The 19,885-nt window shown below is 44.6% G+C and overlaps 1 protein-coding gene across 1 annotated transcript in view; it reads right to left on the bottom strand.

Annotated features, from left to right (window-relative positions):
- STXBP3 (syntaxin binding protein 3) overlaps positions 1-19,885 on the bottom strand; it is a 758,101-nt gene that overhangs the window by 713,040 nt on the left and 25,176 nt on the right. The window contains exons 2-3 of the mRNA XM_044086884.1: positions 12,739-12,788; positions 6,124-6,205 (exon numbers count right to left, since the gene is read on the bottom strand). Coding sequence (XP_043942819.1) covers positions 6,124-6,205; positions 12,739-12,788 — 132 coding nt within the window. The remainder of the gene's footprint in view (positions 1-6,123; positions 6,206-12,738; positions 12,789-19,885) is intronic.

The following is a 19,885-nucleotide window of genomic DNA, read 5'->3' on the forward strand; positions in this document are numbered from 1 at the left end:
CTTTTCCTAGCCTTAAGGGCAAGGCCTGGGTTTTCTGTGAGCAAACGAAGGGGGTTTTGCAAAGTAATTCCTTTGGTATCTCAACACAGAAGCAAAAGATCTGTCTGCAGTCTTTCAAAATTTTACCTCGTTCCTGCAATTGTTTGAAATGACTGGCAGCATCTGGACCAAACAAAATGTCCTTGTATAAAGGAAGAGTCTATGATATTTTGCTAATAACTTCTGGAAGAGACAGGGAACTTAGCCGAGCATACAGTCAATCACAAAACCTGCAGCAGCTGCCCTACAGGAAGCATTCACTGCATCATAGCTACATTTAATGCTGTGCATAAATATTTGGGAACTCTGAGCCACCAAAGATCAAACCTGTTTACTGTTGGTTCCTCAGGACAGGACAAAGTTTTATTTAAAATGCTGAGGATGGAGGAGTCTGAAACTCTAAATGCCAGAGTGGAGGATGTACAAATCTTTTCCCCAAACCATCCATTACCTGTTCTTTATCTGAAGGAACAGCATCGGCCACAGGTGGTAACTTAGAGGGCTTGTCTGTTGATATGGAAAACAAAGAGGATTCTGCCACAAGGCTTTTGTAAAGAAATTTAAAATTCTCAGGTACCCCCGTAAAGCCTCGGTACTTTTAGGGGCTGGGAGTCTGGTGTGGTAGAAATGGAAGCAAAAGCATCCAGGAAGGCTTCCACAACACTAGGTACAGGAGCAGGGGTGACTACCTCCAAGTGGTTATATCTGTCGAACTTCAGAAATCTGTTTTGATTCACATTCAAAATACACTGTCATATTAACAATAGTTTCTCAACTGTTTGTAGAGAATGAGAGCTTGTGGTGGGAACAAAGAAAAAGAAAGAAAAAGAAAAAAAAGAGATGCCCCCCCCCAGCGACTGCTGCCAAATGTTCTGGAGGTACCACAGCAGTTTCTTCATGTGCCGTCTAACCAATGGGATCATGGTGAGGATGAATGCCACATATCTCAGGATCCTTGAAAATTCCCAAGCTGACATACACAATTACGAATTGAGCATGGAAGACTGCCTTGTCTTCTGCAGGTGAAAGTCCTGCAGTGCTCCTTGGAAGAGTGCAGTCAATGAGGGGTCCAGACTGGCCATGGAAATGTTCACAGAAAATAGTCTTCTGCAGGTGAAAGTCCTGCAGTGCTCCTTGGAAGAGTGCAGTCAATGAGGGGTCCAGACTGACAAAGACTTGTGTGTGTGTGTGTGTGTGTGTGTGTGTGTGTGTGTGTGTATATATATATATATATATATATATATATATATATATATATAAAATAAATAAAATATAAATATATATAAAATTTATTACACAGACTAATATTGCATATACATACATACACAGAAAACATATTTTAATACACACACACCCTTGGTTTTGCAGTAGGCTATTTACTTGATTAAAAGTTATTTTCTGAAGATTACGAGCTCAACTAACCCATACAGCAAGAAGGTAAACTGGTACTGGGATTCCCTCTGACTTGAATCTGAGAGACAGAGACAGTCATCCCTATGAATAGGAATAGTAAAAAAAGCAACCTTTAGTTCCAGGGTTCCCATCGGGCCTTGAAGGAACAGAAGGGCAAGAGGGCATCTTGAATATGGGAACTTTTAGGAATACGTTTGGCCTCAACAGGTTGGGCTATGCCTCAAATGCCCTCCTTTTCTTGACACTAGAGAAAGGCTTGAATAAAATCATGTGCCCTCATGAGAATTTTTCTATTGCCGTTTGTTGAAGCAGTCCATCCCAGCACTGGCATCACAATACAGTATTGTACTGAATACAGTAAATAACAGAGATCACTATTGTTACTGGGAGTAGAGGAGACATTTCCTGGTACCATTTAACTGCCTGCTGTCTCCCTGTTAGGTAACTAGGAAACCATGCAATAGTGGATTGGCTAAGATTTAGTTCTGACAGAGCTTTTATAAACTTATGATTAACCATATCAAAGGCCTTGGAAGGGTCTAGGAAGATGGCTGAAACATATTTACCATTGTTCCTATGCCCATTAACTATGCGAGTGAATGACATGACAGCATCAAGCCTTCTGGGGCTGATGAAACCTTCTTAGCCTCCTTTTTGAAATGATCAGTCATTAAAGACAGGGTCTCCCCCTAACCAAAATGTCTTCTGGGAAGTCGCAACAAGAGGAGGAGGTTTCATTGAACACATCAAACCACAGGGAAGGCCATCTGGGATTTGTTCATCCGTTCCCTCTCCTTTTCAAGATCCAAGGAGTCATTCTCTCTCAGGATACTCCCATGACTGCTGCTTTAGCTTAGTGTGTGTAAATCAAGTGCCTCTGAATCTACAGGTGATGTGAGGTTTAAGTCCGATCAGGGTTGCTGGTTTTGGCTGCTAGCAGCATGCATGTGAAATGCCTTTGATAGTACCGTAGATAAAGGTTGTGGGTTGAAATCACATAGGAGTTCAATACTTTGAATTTGGCAGTTAGTAAAGATCTGACATAAAATAAAATGCTGTGTCCGTATGAAGACAAAATCTACTAAGTTTATTCCAAAGCCAACAGTAAGCACTTTCATCTCCTCAGTCGGAGACTTCTTCAGACTAAGGCTTCACACCTTATAAGTTGAGTAACCCAGATGCAGCCTCACTGACAACAGCTGTTTTCTTTCAGCAGTACTAGGGGTTCCTCAAACTCTGCTTCTAATTACATCTGCCAGCTGTACATAACAATGGTTCTTTTATCCTTTCCAGTATGCACTCTTGATTTCTACTTTATTTTTCCAACAGCAAATGAAGTCGGGCCACAGGCATATTTGTCCAAGGGACTTTGAGGAAATATGAGCGGGAACGAAGAGAAAAGGGGGGATGCTCTCAAAGAATGGAACAAGACAGAAGTTAACAAGTACACAGTTCTTCATACGGACACATCATTTTATTTTGCTTTGGATTTATTTGCTTGCTGCTAGCCGAGGTAAAGATCTGACATGTTAATGATCTACTTCCTGTACCAAGAGGTCAGAGTTTGAATTTTTTCATCTTCATCTGCATACCATCACCTTGAGCAAGTCACTTACACCGACAGTCCTTTGACATAACTGGGAATTTTGGCTAGGTTATTTAATGGTTTCCTGGAATGCATCTCTACAAACTACCTATGAACCTAGGAGAGGGCGGTCGCTACCTTTCCTGAAGGGGAGTAATCCCTGAAGTGAAAAGCTGGTCTGACCTGGACAGCAGGACTTTGAAAACACAGCCAGTCCTTGATGGGAACTGAGGTGGGGTTGGGGGATTAGAGAAACTATCTTGTTTTTCTTACTCTCACGACACCAAAGTCTGCAAAACGGCAGACATTTGACCCTCGGCTATCTAGAGTCCCTAAAACAGTGGAATGCACTTCTTTAAGGGCTGTGAATTGAAGAACTTGCTACTTAACAGAACTAGTATAGAAATCTTGGAAGACAATGATAAAAGGGTTCCAGGCTTTGTCAAACAGACCATACAAATCTCTTACATTTTTAGGATGCAAGATTTTCTAACATCAGGCCACTTGTGTTCTTGGAAAGAATACAAAATGTTGTTAGGAATTAGAATTCTATCCTGCATGCCAAAAGGTTCAGAGGTTCAAAGTTAGGATGCACAAACTCTTGCACTGCATTTTTATCGAATTTGTTTCAAATATCCTTGTTTAACATAAAGAAAATTAACTATTTAAGTTATAAGGAGCAATCTGGCGAGACAACCCCCCCCTCCCAAAAAGAAAGAAAAAATCTGCAGTCCGATTCCCACTTTGAGGCTGCTTTAATCTGATCAGGAGATATACTTGGTGTACAGGGGTTGCTAATTCTACACTACAATACAGGCAACATTTTGTGATTCACAGTATACTGTACCACTGACTTTCTAGGACACTAAAATCCTGAGTATTACCATCCAAGTTTCAATATGAAGTTATGGCACTTCATTTTCTATTTGCAAGCATAACAGCACTCAAGGCTTTGTTTTAGCTTATTTTTCATATGGCAATTTAGAGCACAGAGTATCTTTGGATATGCTAAAGCTGTAATAAGTTAATAAAAGTTTTATTAAAAAAAGGTTAAGCGTTATTAATGAACTGTTTCTTGTAGTCCAAGGTTTGACTCCTTCATCCATTTGCCTACTATGCGATTGTAAGCAAGTCCCTTAAGCGGGCAATACTCCTAGGTCAAGTCTAAAAAAGGTCCATGCTGATCTGTGCTCTACCCCAATTAATAAATGTAAACAAATAAATACTAGTCTGTCCTATTAAAACTTTTGGGGCTAGGATGTGCTATTTTTTAATTTTCAAAGTTAGATACTGCTTGTAGATTACATACAACTACTTCCTCTTATTGCATATTTGGTTATCCTACATTTTCAGCCAAAAGGGTTTGTTTGAAAATTTCCCACTATAACTGTGCCTAACAAGAACATGGATAATACAGAGGATTACGAGAAGCTTGACAATAATAACCTGTTTATTATGTGTTCGAGACATGGATTATGGACATCCACATCAAGAACACAATTTAGGTTTATGATCGGCAACCCAATCATAATTCTTTGCAATGAATGGAGCTTTATCTTCTACACTATTACTAGTGAAAGTAAAAAAAATAAAAAAAAAATGTTCTGCTGTTCTTCAAAGCCATAAAGCATCATCCTTTACATTTACACTCACCTTGCTGTGCCTCTAACAGTTCAGATTTTTGCCTCACTTTTTTGTTCTGTTGCACATAAAGTCTGTGACTTCAGACAAATCAGAGAGGAATGAAGTCAATAAACAGTGACGTACATTAGAGTTTGAGTTCATAAACTTCAGACAAAATGCAGTCAAACAGATCCTGTTACTCTAGCTACTTTCTAAATTTGTAAAAGGAAGGGACACCTTCTCAGTGCAGGCATAACCAAATAATTTCTGCTTCTGCTGTCATTTGCTGGTCAGTAGTGGCAGATTTTACTGCCTAGCGTGGGACCCAACCTTAATAACTTAAGTAGGGGGTTGCTTTACATTTGTTAAGGTTGGGTCTTGCCTCACTTCAATGTTTAATGGATTTGTCTTTTTCCAAATACTGGAGTGTAACCGTAATCATGGCATCCCCTGCATTACAATGCAGTTTTCCAGGAAAGTAAACGATTTACTGAACTCTCAGGTGTTGACAAACTGGGGCCATTTACGGCTTGATACAAGGCGATGTTGAGAAGGACGATAGTACTTCTGAAGTAGCTACTACTACTACAGAAATCCCAAATGTGGAGGCACTGCCCTTGACATTAGCCTTTCATTTGAAGGACAATACCATGCATCAAGGTCTGATTTGATAATGGTAGGGGCTGAGCAAGCAGATGGCATGTTGGATAAGATAATATGCAGTTTTAATATTACTAAAAATCACAGAGGTGATCGGAATATTTATTACTGGAAGTGTAACTGTCCTAAAAGTAAATACATTTAAAAAAATAAATACATTTAAAAAAGTGCAGGACAGCTGAGGCCAACAATTACAATCACATTAGTCCTGGTTACTACTTTCTGTCATGAGGTATTCCCCCCTCCTTGCAGCTGACCATCAGCTGTCCCCACCACCTCTCTTCGTTTACTGGGGCTACCAGACCTGTCTTAGCCTCCTTGGTGCTCAACCTGACCGTAATCCAGGGCATATGTAAAAATCAAGGAAGAAGAGCCAACAATGATGTAGCTAGGCATACTCAGTGTACTCAAATTGACACATTTTTCCTGACCATGTCAGATATATTATGGCTTAAAGAGCAGAAAATATTTAGAACCATCTGAACTAGTATCCACTGTACAGAACTATATAAAACATGCTTTCCCGACATGAATGCTCCTCTAAAAAGTATTTCTATGGTTCTAAAAGTCACAACACAGTTGACAACAAGATATCCCTTTCAACCATGCATGGAAGTGACATGCTGAAGGTTCAGCAATTTTTTATTTTTTTTGTAACAGGTGGGTGGGGGCAACATCATGAGTTACGTGTTCAACAAACATTTCTGGCTACATTCCTAAGCATGAAGAAATGAACCGTACTGATGAGAGCTGGTAACATCTACATTCCACTGCATTTCAGATTGAATAGTACATGAACTTACTAGTGATGCCCTCTGCTAAAAGATCTGACATTTTGCAGCAGCATGACAACAGTTTTGTGGTGAAGTGGTCCAGAATCAGGATCTGCAAAGGAAAAACACATGCCCATTTCATTTTCTAAAAGCACAGCAAACAGCAGTCACAATCACAATGACAAGTTTTAAATAATGTTAACAGGATACCACAAAGAACACATTCTTGCCATATCAGCTGTTGCACTTGAGGACCTTCTTGGGAATTCACCTCCCCCCAAAATACATTTTGGGACATCTGCATGCTTGTACCAACACATGCCGTGGTCTGGCTACATAGCGCAAAGGGATGGAACCCTTATAGTGCCCAAGGTTGCTCGGATTTGATTAGCAGCCCCAGCACTGCAAGAACCAGGCATGGACAGAGTGAAGGGACATGGTCCACTTGATTCTCACAGAGGGGAGGGTGACATTTGCATGCACTTGTGGAGAACACAGAGTGCTGAGATTTCTCTGATGGAGATTCATGTGGGGAGGGAAGGGGCAGGGGTACTTGGAGGAAATGTTTTTATGTAAGTGATACTCTCTGCAGCCGTCCCTCTGCACCCCTCATCAGTGCCTCACTAGTACACACAGGTAGAAAAAAAAAAAAGAAAACAAATGAACTAGCCCCAATACCTGCCTTAATGACAACCCCTCTAGGTCAGCTCTCACTGGTGAAGGGAACACATAGCCTAAATGACAGAAAGGTTCTGATGGCCAACAGACAGTGGGGGTACAACTAAACACATGTACAATACTGTTACCGATCATCTGCATAAGCACTCTCATAGGTTGGTACGAGGCTATCTGCCCGAAGGCATTTATAAGCCTAGCCAGAATGTGTTGGCTTTCGCCGCTCCTTAGATTAGTTCCCTGTGCCTCTGTCCAGCACAGCCACTGAAGTGTTCCCAGAGGTAAACTTCCTGTTTCCCATCCACTCGTCAAGATTTCTTTTGAATAATGTTAGCGAGGAGCTCTGCCTAATGTAGATTGGGATCTTGTTCCAAAGCATGGGAAGTCTCTGGGACAGGAATCTATCCCTCCAGCACGTCCTATTTATTGTTGTGGTGAGGTTCAGATCCCTAGAGCGTGTGACTCGCGGGGATAAGGTTTCCTTTAGGTGTAGCATGTTCATCAATTCTGGGTTGGAGATGGCCTTGTATATCAGGCAGAGATCACCTCTGAGTAGGTGGTATGCAACTGAGTACAGCTGTAATTTCTTCAGTCGAGCTGCATAGGGCATCTGTTTCAGGCCAGTGATCCTCTTGGTGAGATACTTCTGTGATCTTTCCAGCTGTTGCAGGAGTCTTGTAAGGTACATCCCAAATGGGGAGTTGTACTCTATGGTGGGTCTGATGAGTAGAGGGGCACAATGACCTCTTTTGATCTGGATGCGAACCCTTTTGTGATTAGGTGGGCCACGTAGAAGAATTTTCTAACCACTTTGGCAATGTGATTATCAAAGGTGAGAGTACTATCTACTTGGGTCCCCAGATCCCTTATTACGTCTTTCGTACTTAGGGGACTACCACCTATGTGGTAGTTTGTGGGTACTTTGTTTTTTCCAAAGGGGATGACTATGCACTTTTTGGCGTTTAGCTTGAGGCCATGGTATCCATCTCAGTGAGACCCTTTTGGAGGATGTCTGTCTCAGCCGGAGAGTCAATTATAGCCCCTAGTTTGCAGTCGTCTGTGAACTTGGTCAGCCATAGTCCTCCTGTGCTTGTCTGTACCTCTGAGAAGTACATCCCGAACAGGAGGGGTCCTAGGACTGAGCCCTGGGGAACTCCACTTGTAACTGATTTAGTGTCGGACCTAGCTCCTGCAACTCTCACCATGTGGGTTCTGTCCGTGAGCCAGTTGGCAACCCATCTTGAGACGTATGGGTTTATGTTCAGGCTGGTGAGCTTGTCTAGAATACCAAAATGGGGAATAGTGTCGAAGGCCTATGTGAGGTCTAGGTAGGCTGTACCACCTTTCCCTCATCTATAGCCTTGGTAATTGTCTCAAAGAAGTCCACCACGTTTAGGAGGCATGATCTGCCCTTAAAGCCAAACTGGGTAGGGTCCAGTGTTTGGAGGTTCCCAATGTCTCTGTTAATGAGTTCCATGATGATGATGATGATCCGCTCCATGGCCTTGCAGACCAAGCTAGTCAGGCTTATAGGGCGATAGTTCCCGGGGTCTGTTGTGGCTCCACCTTTGTGGATATCCAAAGTGATTTGTTTATGGTCAGATCTAACCAGCGAGGGGTTGACCTCCTGTGTGGAACACCGGTCGCCCATGTTGGTGATGACCAGGTCCAATATGTTGCCACCTCTGGTGGGAGTGTTGACCAGTTGAACCAGGGTGTTTGAGTTTATAAATTCTAGGAAATATTGGGCAAGGGAGCTAGTACTTGAGTAGTTCTCCCAGTTAATGTCTGGGTAATTGAAATCACCCAATATTAGGGTGTTTGGTAGGACCTTTATGTTTCCTAGTGTTTCCAGAAACGTGGAATGGGGGTCCTGGGACATGGTGGGTGACCTGTAGCAAGCTACAATTTGAATTGCAGTTTTGCCCATTGTTAGTTGCATGTGGATGATCTCTGTGGCATCGTGCTGTGCCACTAAATACACCCCCGCCTTTTGGATTTCAGCTTGGGTTCTGTGGCCGAAATGTAAGGTACGAGTTGCAGCCTCATAGTCCTGAGGTGCTCTCTGGAGCCTTAAACCAGGTTTCTGTTACTGCACATATATCAGTTTTCTCCATACTGAGGAATGCCTCGAGTGCGTGCATTTTGAGGTTCAGACTTTTGGCATTGAGTAGCATTACCCTCAGTTTTTTGTTACTTGTGCTATTTATGTTGGTGGGTTTGCCTTTTGAGCCTTGCCTAAAAAAGCCACTATGGGGGTGGCAAGAGCCTTGGCCAGTATTCGAAAGCCTAAGTGTGACAGGTGCAAGCCGTCTCTAGCGAAGCAGCATGGCTTGCCGAGCATATCATACCCTGAATCTACAAGTATAATTTTACATGTACAATACTCTCCAAATATTCTACCTAAACAGACTACATTTAACCTTTCACTGAAATGACAAAACTATTTTTATACACAACTGCTGCCTGTACAATCCACTAAGCTGCACATGGGCTTTCACTTTATCATAGGATCATAAGAGGTTACTAGGCTATTGGCCCTGAGGCCTTTACAAGCCTAGCCAAGAATTTAGCCCATGTTCCAACAAGTCAGCACCCTATGCCACTGTCGAGCAGGGACACAGGTGGAATCCCAGGGGTGTATTTTCTGTTCTCCATCCAGATATCCAAGTTGCGCTTATGACGTTTAATGAGGTACTCTTATGTGGAGAGGGAGTCTATTCAACAAAAGGGGGGAGTCTCTGGGACAAAATCTGTCCTGCCAACAAATCTTACTGGATGTCACAGACCAAGTTGAGGTCTCTCGTGCGGTTACTTGAGTGGAGCTTGACTTGCGGATATGCAGCAGTCCCATCAGGATGGGGTCTGAAATTACTTTGTATGCCAGACAGAGGTCACCACTGAGGAGTCCGAGTAGAGGGACAGGGCTTTTAGCCTGTGTAGGGTAGATGTTTGAGGCCCTGGATTCTCCTGCTGAGGAATCTCTGCGGTCTCTCCAGCTGATGCATGTGCTTTGGGAGGTACATGCTGAAAGGGGCACTGTACTCAATAATGGGCCTTATAAGGGAAGAATACAGGGATGTTATGACCACCTTGTTCCTTTAGTAACTTACACCTCTGTAAAATCTTAGAATGTATAAATTTAACTACTGTGTGTGTATAAATGTAAACAGAAATGTAACTACTCTGTCTTTAAGTGGAACTTAGTATAATGCAATGTAAGCAAATGGAGCTTTTCTCCCTGGGCCTTTGCTATAAATAGGTATTACCCAGTCAGACTTCCCAGGTAAACAAAGACAAACTGAAAGGCAGAAACAAGTTCATCAAACAAAGTAATGCAGATTTGGTACTACATTATTAACAAATCACATTCTACCAAATGACAAGGCCTAACCTTTCCTCTCCTAAGCTGGTTGAATCATAAGCAGTACCCCCCAGTGTGGAAGAAGCAGGAGCACTGCACAAACAAGGACTCAGAAGGTGGTCTTGAGTACCAATTTCCTAAATGTAGCCAAAATCAGGGAGTTACTGTCAAAACTATATGATGCCTTGAGAAGGTGTCCAACACAAATGTTCACAAAGAGACAGAGACATTATTAAAGCACATGCATGTGGTAACCAAATTTTCACTGGAGTAGGCTTTGACTGCATTTGCCAACAGACAGTTACAGTAAATGTTGCCGGTAATCTGCCTGCAAAGTGTTTGTTTGGTAATCACAAGCCCTTCCCTCACTGCAGGGAATAGTATTAGCAGGCGGTTCATCTTACTAAGCTAAGGCACCTGCCACAGCTAATACTGTACATCCACAAGGTGAAGGGATCTCTCTTGTCTGGTTTCTGCAACCACAACTAAAACTGGGAGGTTGATGGATGGACTGAACAAAAGAAAAAAAAAAAAAACAAAAATCAAACCTACCTTCTCAGACATATTATTCCTGTGGAAGACCATGAATTGCAGAGATGTACCATGCAAGTGATTGCTACAGGAATTTTTTTTTTATAAAAGCAACTTTCAACACTGCTGAGCTAACAGGCTCAAATGGGCAAGCCTCTCTACCATGAAGTTCAGGTCCTGCAAAGGGAAGGGGACCCTCTGAATGAGAGCAAGTATTCCTTTAAGGAAGTGCTTTCAAAGTGTTGATCTGCCACAATTCTGTCTTCCACGTGGTCATGACAAGCAGAATTAGTCATGTGCATTTTGACCATTACTAAATGGAGGTTTAAAAATGTTTATAATATACATGTTTTAGCTTTAGGCCTCTGCTGAAAAGTTTTTTTTTGTTTGTTTTATTAAACCCAGTCAGACAAACATGGTCAAACACAAGCAAAAAAAAAAAAGATACCTGAAGTCTTCACTTTTGCAGTAGCTAGCCACCCCCCCCAAAGTGGGAAGACTGGGAACAGAAACAAAAACTGGAGGAAACAGCAAAGGAGAGCATTTTAGACAAAACTGGAGAAATACTGGTAGGATGGATTCAGAGGACCAGTTAGGGAAATAAATAATCGTGAGCAAGGATGGGTGGAAAATGAAGCAATATGAGGAGGAGATAAAATTGAAAGGAGAATTAAACATAATATAAAAAAAATGTGTACAAATAGTGCAGACAGAAAAACACTGAAGGACAGTGTAAGCAGAAATAAAACTAAACTAGAAGGAAAAGTGACGAGTGCATTAGAAGTAGAGCAATGGTACTAGGACTACTGGTGGATAACTGGGGAGAAGCTGGGCAAACATCTAGCAATAAAGTCTAAAAAATTAAAATAGTGAATGACAGGTACTAAGAATTGGGGGGGGGGGTAAATATTACCAACATATATACCAGGAATAGGAGGAGGACAAGAAGTCCAGTGGGAGGTCACAGACTGGAAGAGAGGGCTACCAAGTACAAGAAATATAGAGGTAGAACATGAATGCAAAACTCATGATGGACAGACTGCTACAAGCAGTGCAGACAGGCAATAGGGAGAGTTTTAAAGTACGAATATGAAGTGATAAGTGAAGCAGGGCAAATAACAGAGGTGGTAGCAATCCCAAAGGGGAGGGGGAAACAAAGGGAGTAGGGGGATACAGACTAATCTTCTTAATAAACACAGACGTCAAAGTAATGGCTAAAGTGCTAGCAAACAGACTGCCAAGAACAACACAGGAGGAGCAGAATGGTTTTCTGAAAGTTAGGAAGACAGAAATTAATTGCTGACCCCCAAGAGTAGAAGGCAAACACCGGCAGGAACTTTTGTGACTTATAAAAACCTTTGACACAGTCAGATGGGAATTCCTATGGGCAACACTAGAAAAAAAGACAAGTGTGGTGAAAAGTTTCAGAATGATAAAGACAATTTACAACAAAACAGAAAAGAGAAGAATTTCCAAGGCACTACAAGTAAGGAGGTGGATCGGACATGTGTGCCCTCTCTTCCCAGGGCCGTTCACATTAGTCTTAGAAAAGGTGGCAACTGAAATGAGGACAAAGCACAACTGGAGGGAAGAGCAGCAGTGCAGTCAGGGTTCCCAATGTAAATGACAGCATATTTATGTCAGCGGGCATTGATATGGCCATAGAAGAAATAATGCCAGGTTTGAAAGGGCATCAAGACTTGAATACAACCAGAAAAATGGGGGTCAGGCTAGAAGGAAATGAAAAGGGAGAGTGGGACACATTTAATAAGGGAATACCCCCAAATATCTGGGCACACATCAAGTGATACAATATAAAAATAACTTGGAGAAGGTGAGAAAGAAAACATGCATGTCACAACTTTATAAATAATGCACATAAAAAGGAGTTCCACACATTGAGGCAAAAGAAACGGGAAGTTTTGAATGTGCTTGTAGACATACAATTTTTGAATAGCTATGTAAAGGTTACCAGAAGGAGGTTCCTCAGAATAACATGCACAAGTTATTACATCACAAGGTGTTCTATACAAAAAATGCAAATGCATTAAAAATGTCATTTTTTTGTACCTTACCTTCCATTCTCCCCCAAGTTTACAGTCATCAAGTACGTCTCTTTTTATTGCTGTTAAAAAGAAGGTAAATAATTAAAAACTCAATGCAAACACCTCAGAAAAAAATATTAACCATGAGTTATTATCACAAGGGTAAATGAATTTGCTCCCTACAATGGCTAATGGAAGAAACACTGCTGTGTGGAGTTAAATATTTAATTGTTTATATGTAGTAGAACATTGTTTAAAGCAAGGAGGAGAACTGAGCCCTACTAATCTATACCCTTTAAGCATTAACATTTTATCTTCCCTCTCCCTCATACTTTCTCCACTTGTTCCATACCATGTAAACTGCCTCCTAGAGCTTACTCATCACCTTTCCTGGTACCAAGTTCAGCTGGTATACAACCCTCTCCATGGAGAAGCATTTTTGCAGATCCCAAGAGTAGCTGGTACCTATAATCTACTGCTTGTGTGCACTCTCTCCACATCCTTTAGAACTTCCTCCCAGCATTGTACTTTTGTTTTGTGTGATATATATTTAAATATTTATTCTTGTTTTAGCACTGTGCTATGTAAGTATTACATGACTGATTATCTATACTAAAGAGGTCAGTAATTAGAAGTTATGTACTCACCATAACATTCCATCTGAGTAGGTACTTCATTTGTCTACAACCTGTGGGTCTCGGATCCGACCGGCAGCTTTCCAAGCTTCAAGATCCAAGCTCCTAGCTCCTCCCCTCTACCCACAATCCCCTGTCACCACCACACTACCTCAGATCGGTTTTGCTATATCACCTGAAAAAACCTGTAATAAACAGGTTCAGATATTCTCAAGAATCATAAAGATCTTAGAAACCCGATACAGGTTAGGGGGATGGCAGGGAGGGATGGTTGCAGACAAATGAAGTACCTACTCAGATGGAACGTTATGGTGAGTACATAACTTCTAAATCTGAAGTAGTTACTTCATTTGTTCTGCAACCTGTGGGACGGAGTCCCCAGCTACCTAAACAAAGAAACCTGGGTGGTCTATGGGAGGATATTCCGAATCACCGCGGAGGCAAAGGACGCCCTGCTTCTAGATATCATGTCCAGCTTATAATGAGAAATAAACATATGAACAGAAGACCAAGTGGCTGCTGAACATATGTCGTCCAACGGCATCCTGGACCAGAAGGCTGCAGAAGTTGCGATGGACCTTGTGGAATGTGCACGGATTTTGAATGGGGTTGTTTTGCCTGATGCCTTATAAGCCTGAGAAATACATTGACAAATCCAATTAGCCAGTGTCACTTTGGATATAGGTTTTCCCATGCATGAAGGAGCAAATGACACAAAGAGTTGATCAGCCTTACGAACATCTTTGGTCCTGTGCAGGTAAAAACGTAACTGCCTATGCACGTCTAGTGTATGCAACATGTATTCTCCCTTATTTTGAAAATTTTTGAAAAACACTGGCAGATTGATAGTCTGATTGATATTTGCCACAGATGCCACTTTTGGTAAGAAAGACGGGTTAGTCCTAAGAGACACTCTGTCATTGTGGAAAATAAGATAGGGAGGTTTCATGCACAAAGCTTGGAGCTCTGAAACCCTTTTAGCAGAAGTTATGGCTACCAAGAATGCTGTTTTCCAGGACAGAAATTTAAGGGGTACAGAAGCTGCAGGTTCAAACAGAGGTTTCGTTAAGGCTTGCAGAAAGTCCCAAGGGGGAGTCACGGATTTCACTGGTGGCTTGAGAAGGAAAACGCCACGCAAGAATGTCTTACACAATTTTGTAGATGCTAGAGATCCTAATCAGTCTCCCACATGAAAATGGGATATTGCTGCCAACTGTACTTTGACCGTTGATGCACTGGCCCCTTGTTCAAAAATCATGGACAAAAAATCCAATACTGTAGGAATCGGAACAGTAAATGGGTTGAGACCTTGGCTGTTAGCCCAGATAGAAAATTGTTTCCACTTACTATTATAGATTTTCCTGGTGGACAGTTTATGAGCCACTACCAGAATAGTTTTCACTGGTGACGAGATACCGGGAGTCCTTGCCATTAGTGGAACTGGATCAACCAAGCCGCGAGCTTGAGGTTGACCAGGTTAGGTGTTGGGCACCCCGTTAGGTGCGTTATCAGATCTGGAATGGGATCCAGGATTAAAGGGGGGGGGGACTGTGAGACTGCAGGTATGGAAACCAGATTTGACGAGGCCAGAATGGGGCTATGAGGATAATTTTGCTCCCCAACCGTGCGGCTTTCTGAATGAACTTTGCCATGAGCGGAAGCGGGGGGTAAGCATAGAGTAGACCGGGAGGCCAAGCATGAATCAGAGCGTCTCTGGGGCTCTCCCCTTCTGGAGGAAGAATTGCAAAGAACTCACTGCATTTTGTGTTTTGGGGAGTAGCAAAGAGATCGCAGCGAGGCCAACCCCACTTGCGGAAAATTTCCTTCGCAATTTTCGGATTGAGAGACCACTCGTAAGGACTGAGAATTGCTCGACTCATTGTCTGCCAGAATGTTGAATCGTCCCGGAATGTGCGTTGCTATCAGAAAGCGGTTGGTGGATATAGCCCATTCCCAAACTCTCATGGCTTCTCGACAAAGAGGGTAGGATCTGGTTCCCCCTTGTTTGTTTATATACCAGACCACTGACATAATGTCAGTCTGTACTGCAATTGTTCCTAGAGGTAGAAGGTCTTGGAGAGCCTGCAACGCTAGAAACACTGCCCTCATCTCCAGAACATTTATGTGCACAGCGGTCTCCGACGAGGTCCACGTACCTTGGACGTTTCTTCCCCAAACAATGCCCCCCCCACCCTAGGCGAGAAGCATCCGTGGTTAACGTGACCTGGGGGGGGGGGGATCACAAAGGGTCTCCCTTGCCTGAGTTCTGGGGAGTGAAGCCACCACAGGAGGGATTCCATGCAAACTCTGCTCAGGGGGATAGGAGTGTTCAATGGGTGGAGTAACAGTGACCAGTGAACTTGGAGTGTCCACTGTAATATATGCATCCTTAGGCGAGCATGGAGACAGAGGCCGATAGTCGCTGCCATCAAACCTAGTGCCCTCAGGACTAACTCCGCCGGTGGGGCTTTGGTGCGAAGAAGAGCCAAAACTTGGAGTGAGAGGCTGGACAGCCTGTCCGAGGTCAAGAAGGCCCGAGAAGATTGGGAATCTAGCCTGGCTCCTATGAAATCTAATGCTTGCATAGGATGAAGAAAAGACTTCGGTATGTTGACTGAGATGCCCAAGCTGTCGGCAAGAGACAGCACATAGTCTCTCGCGATACAAAGTTGATGCCTGTTGGTTGCTGTGAGAAGCCAGTCGTCTAGGTACGGAAAGACCCTTATGCCCTGAAGCCTCAGGTGGGCCGCAACCACTGCCATGACTTTGGTGAACACCCTGGGGGCTGAGGTGAGTCCGAACGGAAGGACCCTGAACTGGTAATGACTGGCCCCTAGCCGGAAGCGGAGGAACCTCCTGGACTGTCTGTCCATTAGAATGTGGTAGTACACGTCCTTGAGGTCTATAGAGTACATCCAGTTGTTCTCCTGCATTAAGGGGAGAATAGATTTTAAAGTGACCATCCGGAATTTTTCATTGGGAACAAACATGTTCAGGGCAGACAAGTCTAGAATGGGCTTGAGGTCCCCCGTCTTTTTAGGCACTAAAAAGAACCTTGAGTAGTAGCCCAAACCGGATTGGTCTGGGGGGACCCACTGGATGGCTCTTTTTTCTAACAAATTTGAAATCTCCACGGTCGCCGCCTCTCTTTGATTGGGTGGGACATCGGGGAGGTGACCACCTGAGGGAGGACGAAATAGGAAGGGAATTTTGTAGCCTCTGGATATAATTCGGAGCAGCCATCGATCGTTCGTGATGGACTCCCACATTGACAGGTGCTTCGTTAAACGCCCCATGACTGTCTCCAGAGCAGGACAGTCGGGTAAGCCCTCAGGGCTGTTGCGCGGGTCTCTCGGAAAAGGGCTCCCTAGACCCGAAGTTACGCAGTCCCCCTCTGCCTCTGGGCCGGCGTCCACCCTGCCCTCCTCTGCCTCTGGAGGTTGCGGAGTCCGAAGCTGGATAGGATTGCTGAGACTTGCGGAACCACAGCTTCTTTTGCCCCCTCTGATTCCTTGAGAAGGAACGTTGGGGGCTCGAGAAGCGGATTCCGATGGCGTCTTCCTGTCCTTCTCGCTTTGGACTAGTGTATCGCGTACGGTCTTGCCAAAAAGCGAAGAACCATCAAAGGGTGCATTCGCGAAGGACGCTTTGAAAGGTTCCGCGAAATTACAAAGACGGAGCCAGGCGTGACGTCTCAAGACAACACCTGCTCCGCTGGCCCTTGCGGCTCCCTCCGTAGCATAAGACAGTAGCCGCATGGACGTATTTGAAATGGACTTGGAGAGTGGCCATGCGTGCCGAGAACACGGTTTTGTCCTCGACCGACATGGACTCAGGAGGGGCTGCAGTGTATTCCTTGATCAAATCCCGTTGCAGCCTGATGATATGCGCCATATAATTCAGCGCCCTCACGGAGAAGGTTGCTGAAGCAAAGGTCCGCTTCCCTATACGGTCCAGCGCCCGGGACTCCTTGTCCGGCGGGTGTACCGTGGAGCTCTCCTGGGAGAGTTCTCTTTTATTGGAGCAGCCACCAACATGGCATCAACTGGAGACCATTTGGCCCAAACCTGCCTGTCTGAAGGGGGGCTAAGGATTTTATCCGGTCGACATGGGATAGGCTCCATGGTGTCAGGTTCCTGCCAAGCCCTGGTAGTCAGGAGATCTACCAGGGGATCTGCCGGTGGGGACACCCAGGAGGTAGATGGGCCCGCTTCAAACGCCTCCAGAAATACAGACTCATCCAAGGAAGGTTTTTGGGCAGACCCCCCCCCCCAATACGCAACATTTCCATGATGTCTCCAAAGGAGACATCCTCGGGGGGTGACCTTGGGGAACCTTCCCTTTCCTCTAAGTCCGTATCTGTGGTGACGGACTCGGGGGAGTCCATGTGCCTCCTTTTACATGTCCGTTTACGAGGCACCTCCTCTGTGGGACTATCAGAAGAGGGCTCGTCAACGGCCTCTTGTTTCTCCGAGGGAACCAACTGGAGGGTCTGAGCAGGCTGTCCCGATGGAAGGATGATGGAAGTTAGGCCCGTATGCAGTGGGGGGGGCGGAGGGATCCAAAACCCGAGTCGGGGACCTGGAAGACCTCGACAGTACCCTCTCCACTACCTCGAACGCCGAGGGAGAACTACTCTCTTCCGGCCCCGAAAGTAGTCTCCTCGGCTCCAAGATAGGGATCGGGGTCGGAGCCGAAGCCATCGGATCCGAAAGGGAGGTGCTCTCAGACATAGGCAGCGCTGAAGCACCCACTTCCACGGATCCGACGCCCAGCCCACGGCCCCGAGAGCTCGGATCCGAGATACTCGAGGGTATGGTCGGCGTCGAGAAGGCTTGGGCCACCGGCGCCGACAAAACCCCGGCTCCGAAAGGGCCTGGATCCGAAGACTCCAAAACCCGGATCCGGGTTGAAGAAGGAGAAATCGGGGCAAATATTGAAGCTGCACTCCCCCCCTGTGGAGGGGGGGGCAGGAGCACCCCCATCTGCATTTGGGTCTGCAAAAACCAAAGCATCATCCTATCCATGTCAGCGTCGGAGAGAGACCTAGTAGATCTAGAGGTGGTCATAGAGGCGGGTCTGGAGGGCCACCTCAACAACCTCGAGGGTGATAGGAGGTCCTCCTCCGGCTCCGGTGAGAAGGAAGGAGATCAGAGCCGAGAAGGAGAAGGTCTGGACACCCTCGGAGGTGATTTAACAGTTTTTGAAGGTGGAGCCGAGGGATGAGGCTCGGCTCGCCTCTTGTGTCTGTGCTTCTCCCTGTCTTTGGTCCTCTGCTCCCTAGAAGGAGAAGACTGAACTTCCTTCATACTCAAGGCAGTAGTGGGAGGCTGAGTCCCAGCCTGAGTCGAGGGAATCAGGGTTGTCGAAGTTGCCAGGGTAGCCTGCACCTTGGAGGGAGAGGAGGAAGAGGCCTCCTCTGGGGGAAGCAATCCCGCCAGAATAAGCCTGTTCCTTCTGTCCCTCACAGCCCGGGGGTTGAAGGCTGCGCAAACCTGGCAGTCTGAAGACAAATGAACAACCCCCAGGCATATAACGCACTGAGTGTGGCCATCAGCTGGGGAAAGCTTATGGCCACACCCAGTGCACTTTGAAAAAATAGCTTTATGGCCTTCGGCCATTTTGCTGACACACACACTCACACGCCCAAACACCTAGGGGAAGGGTTTGAAAAAAGAAAGCGCAATCCCGAAAACAAAAAAGGGCAGATAAACACTCACAATACTCTCCTTTTTAAGTTTTAAAGTTTTTAGAAGAAATTTTTGAAAGAAATGATTCACCCTGTCTAAGCTCAGGAGCTCTTCACAAGATGCTTGTCATTCAAGCCGCAGCAAAAACGATCTGAGGTAGTGTGGTGGTGACAGGGGATTGTGGGTAGAGGGGAGGAGCTAGGAGCTCAGATCTTGAAGCTTGGAAAGCTGCCGGTCGGATCCGAGACCCACAGGTTGCAGAACAAATGAAGTAACTACTTCAGATTATATGTTAATGGTGTGTGGAAAGCTGCCACATGCTTTTTTGAGCATGCATGAATACACAACAGAAAAAGAAGAAGAATCAGAAACAGAGACTTGGCAACACAGCATCAAAGTTCATTTGTGTTGCATGATGTACAAATAAGGATGAAAAATCCCCCCAAATGTTGGTGGGGAGGGCTGAATTATCTCCATAAATGCATCCTCCTCTTAAGATAGCTTGTGAGCTTTCTACAGGTACTAAGGGGGACTCATATGGGGCTAAACATTCCCAAAGGTGGCAATGGTTGAGTTTATCAAGTGCAAATGTGCATCAACAGTAATCTGACAGCCTTGCTGCAGTTCAGATGAATGTAGAGTCAAATCAACAGCAGTAAGTAATGCTCGTTTGTGCCAAGACCAGATTCAGGATTGAATTTCTTTCATACTTGTTGCGTTTTTTTGTCCATTTCTATGGCACTAGAATTAAAAAACTGGAAAATGGTCACGGAAAAGTTAAGCCATCAGAGCAATAGCAACAGCTGTGATACTGCCAGAAACAGATATAAGAACCAAGCACAGTATACTTTC

Source organism: Protopterus annectens, chromosome 10.part0 (genome assembly GCF_019279795.1).
Source record: "Protopterus annectens isolate FY-2018-M chromosome 10.part0, PAN1.0, whole genome shotgun sequence".
In the NCBI taxonomy this organism is placed as follows: domain Eukaryota; kingdom Metazoa; phylum Chordata; order Ceratodontiformes; family Protopteridae; genus Protopterus; species Protopterus annectens.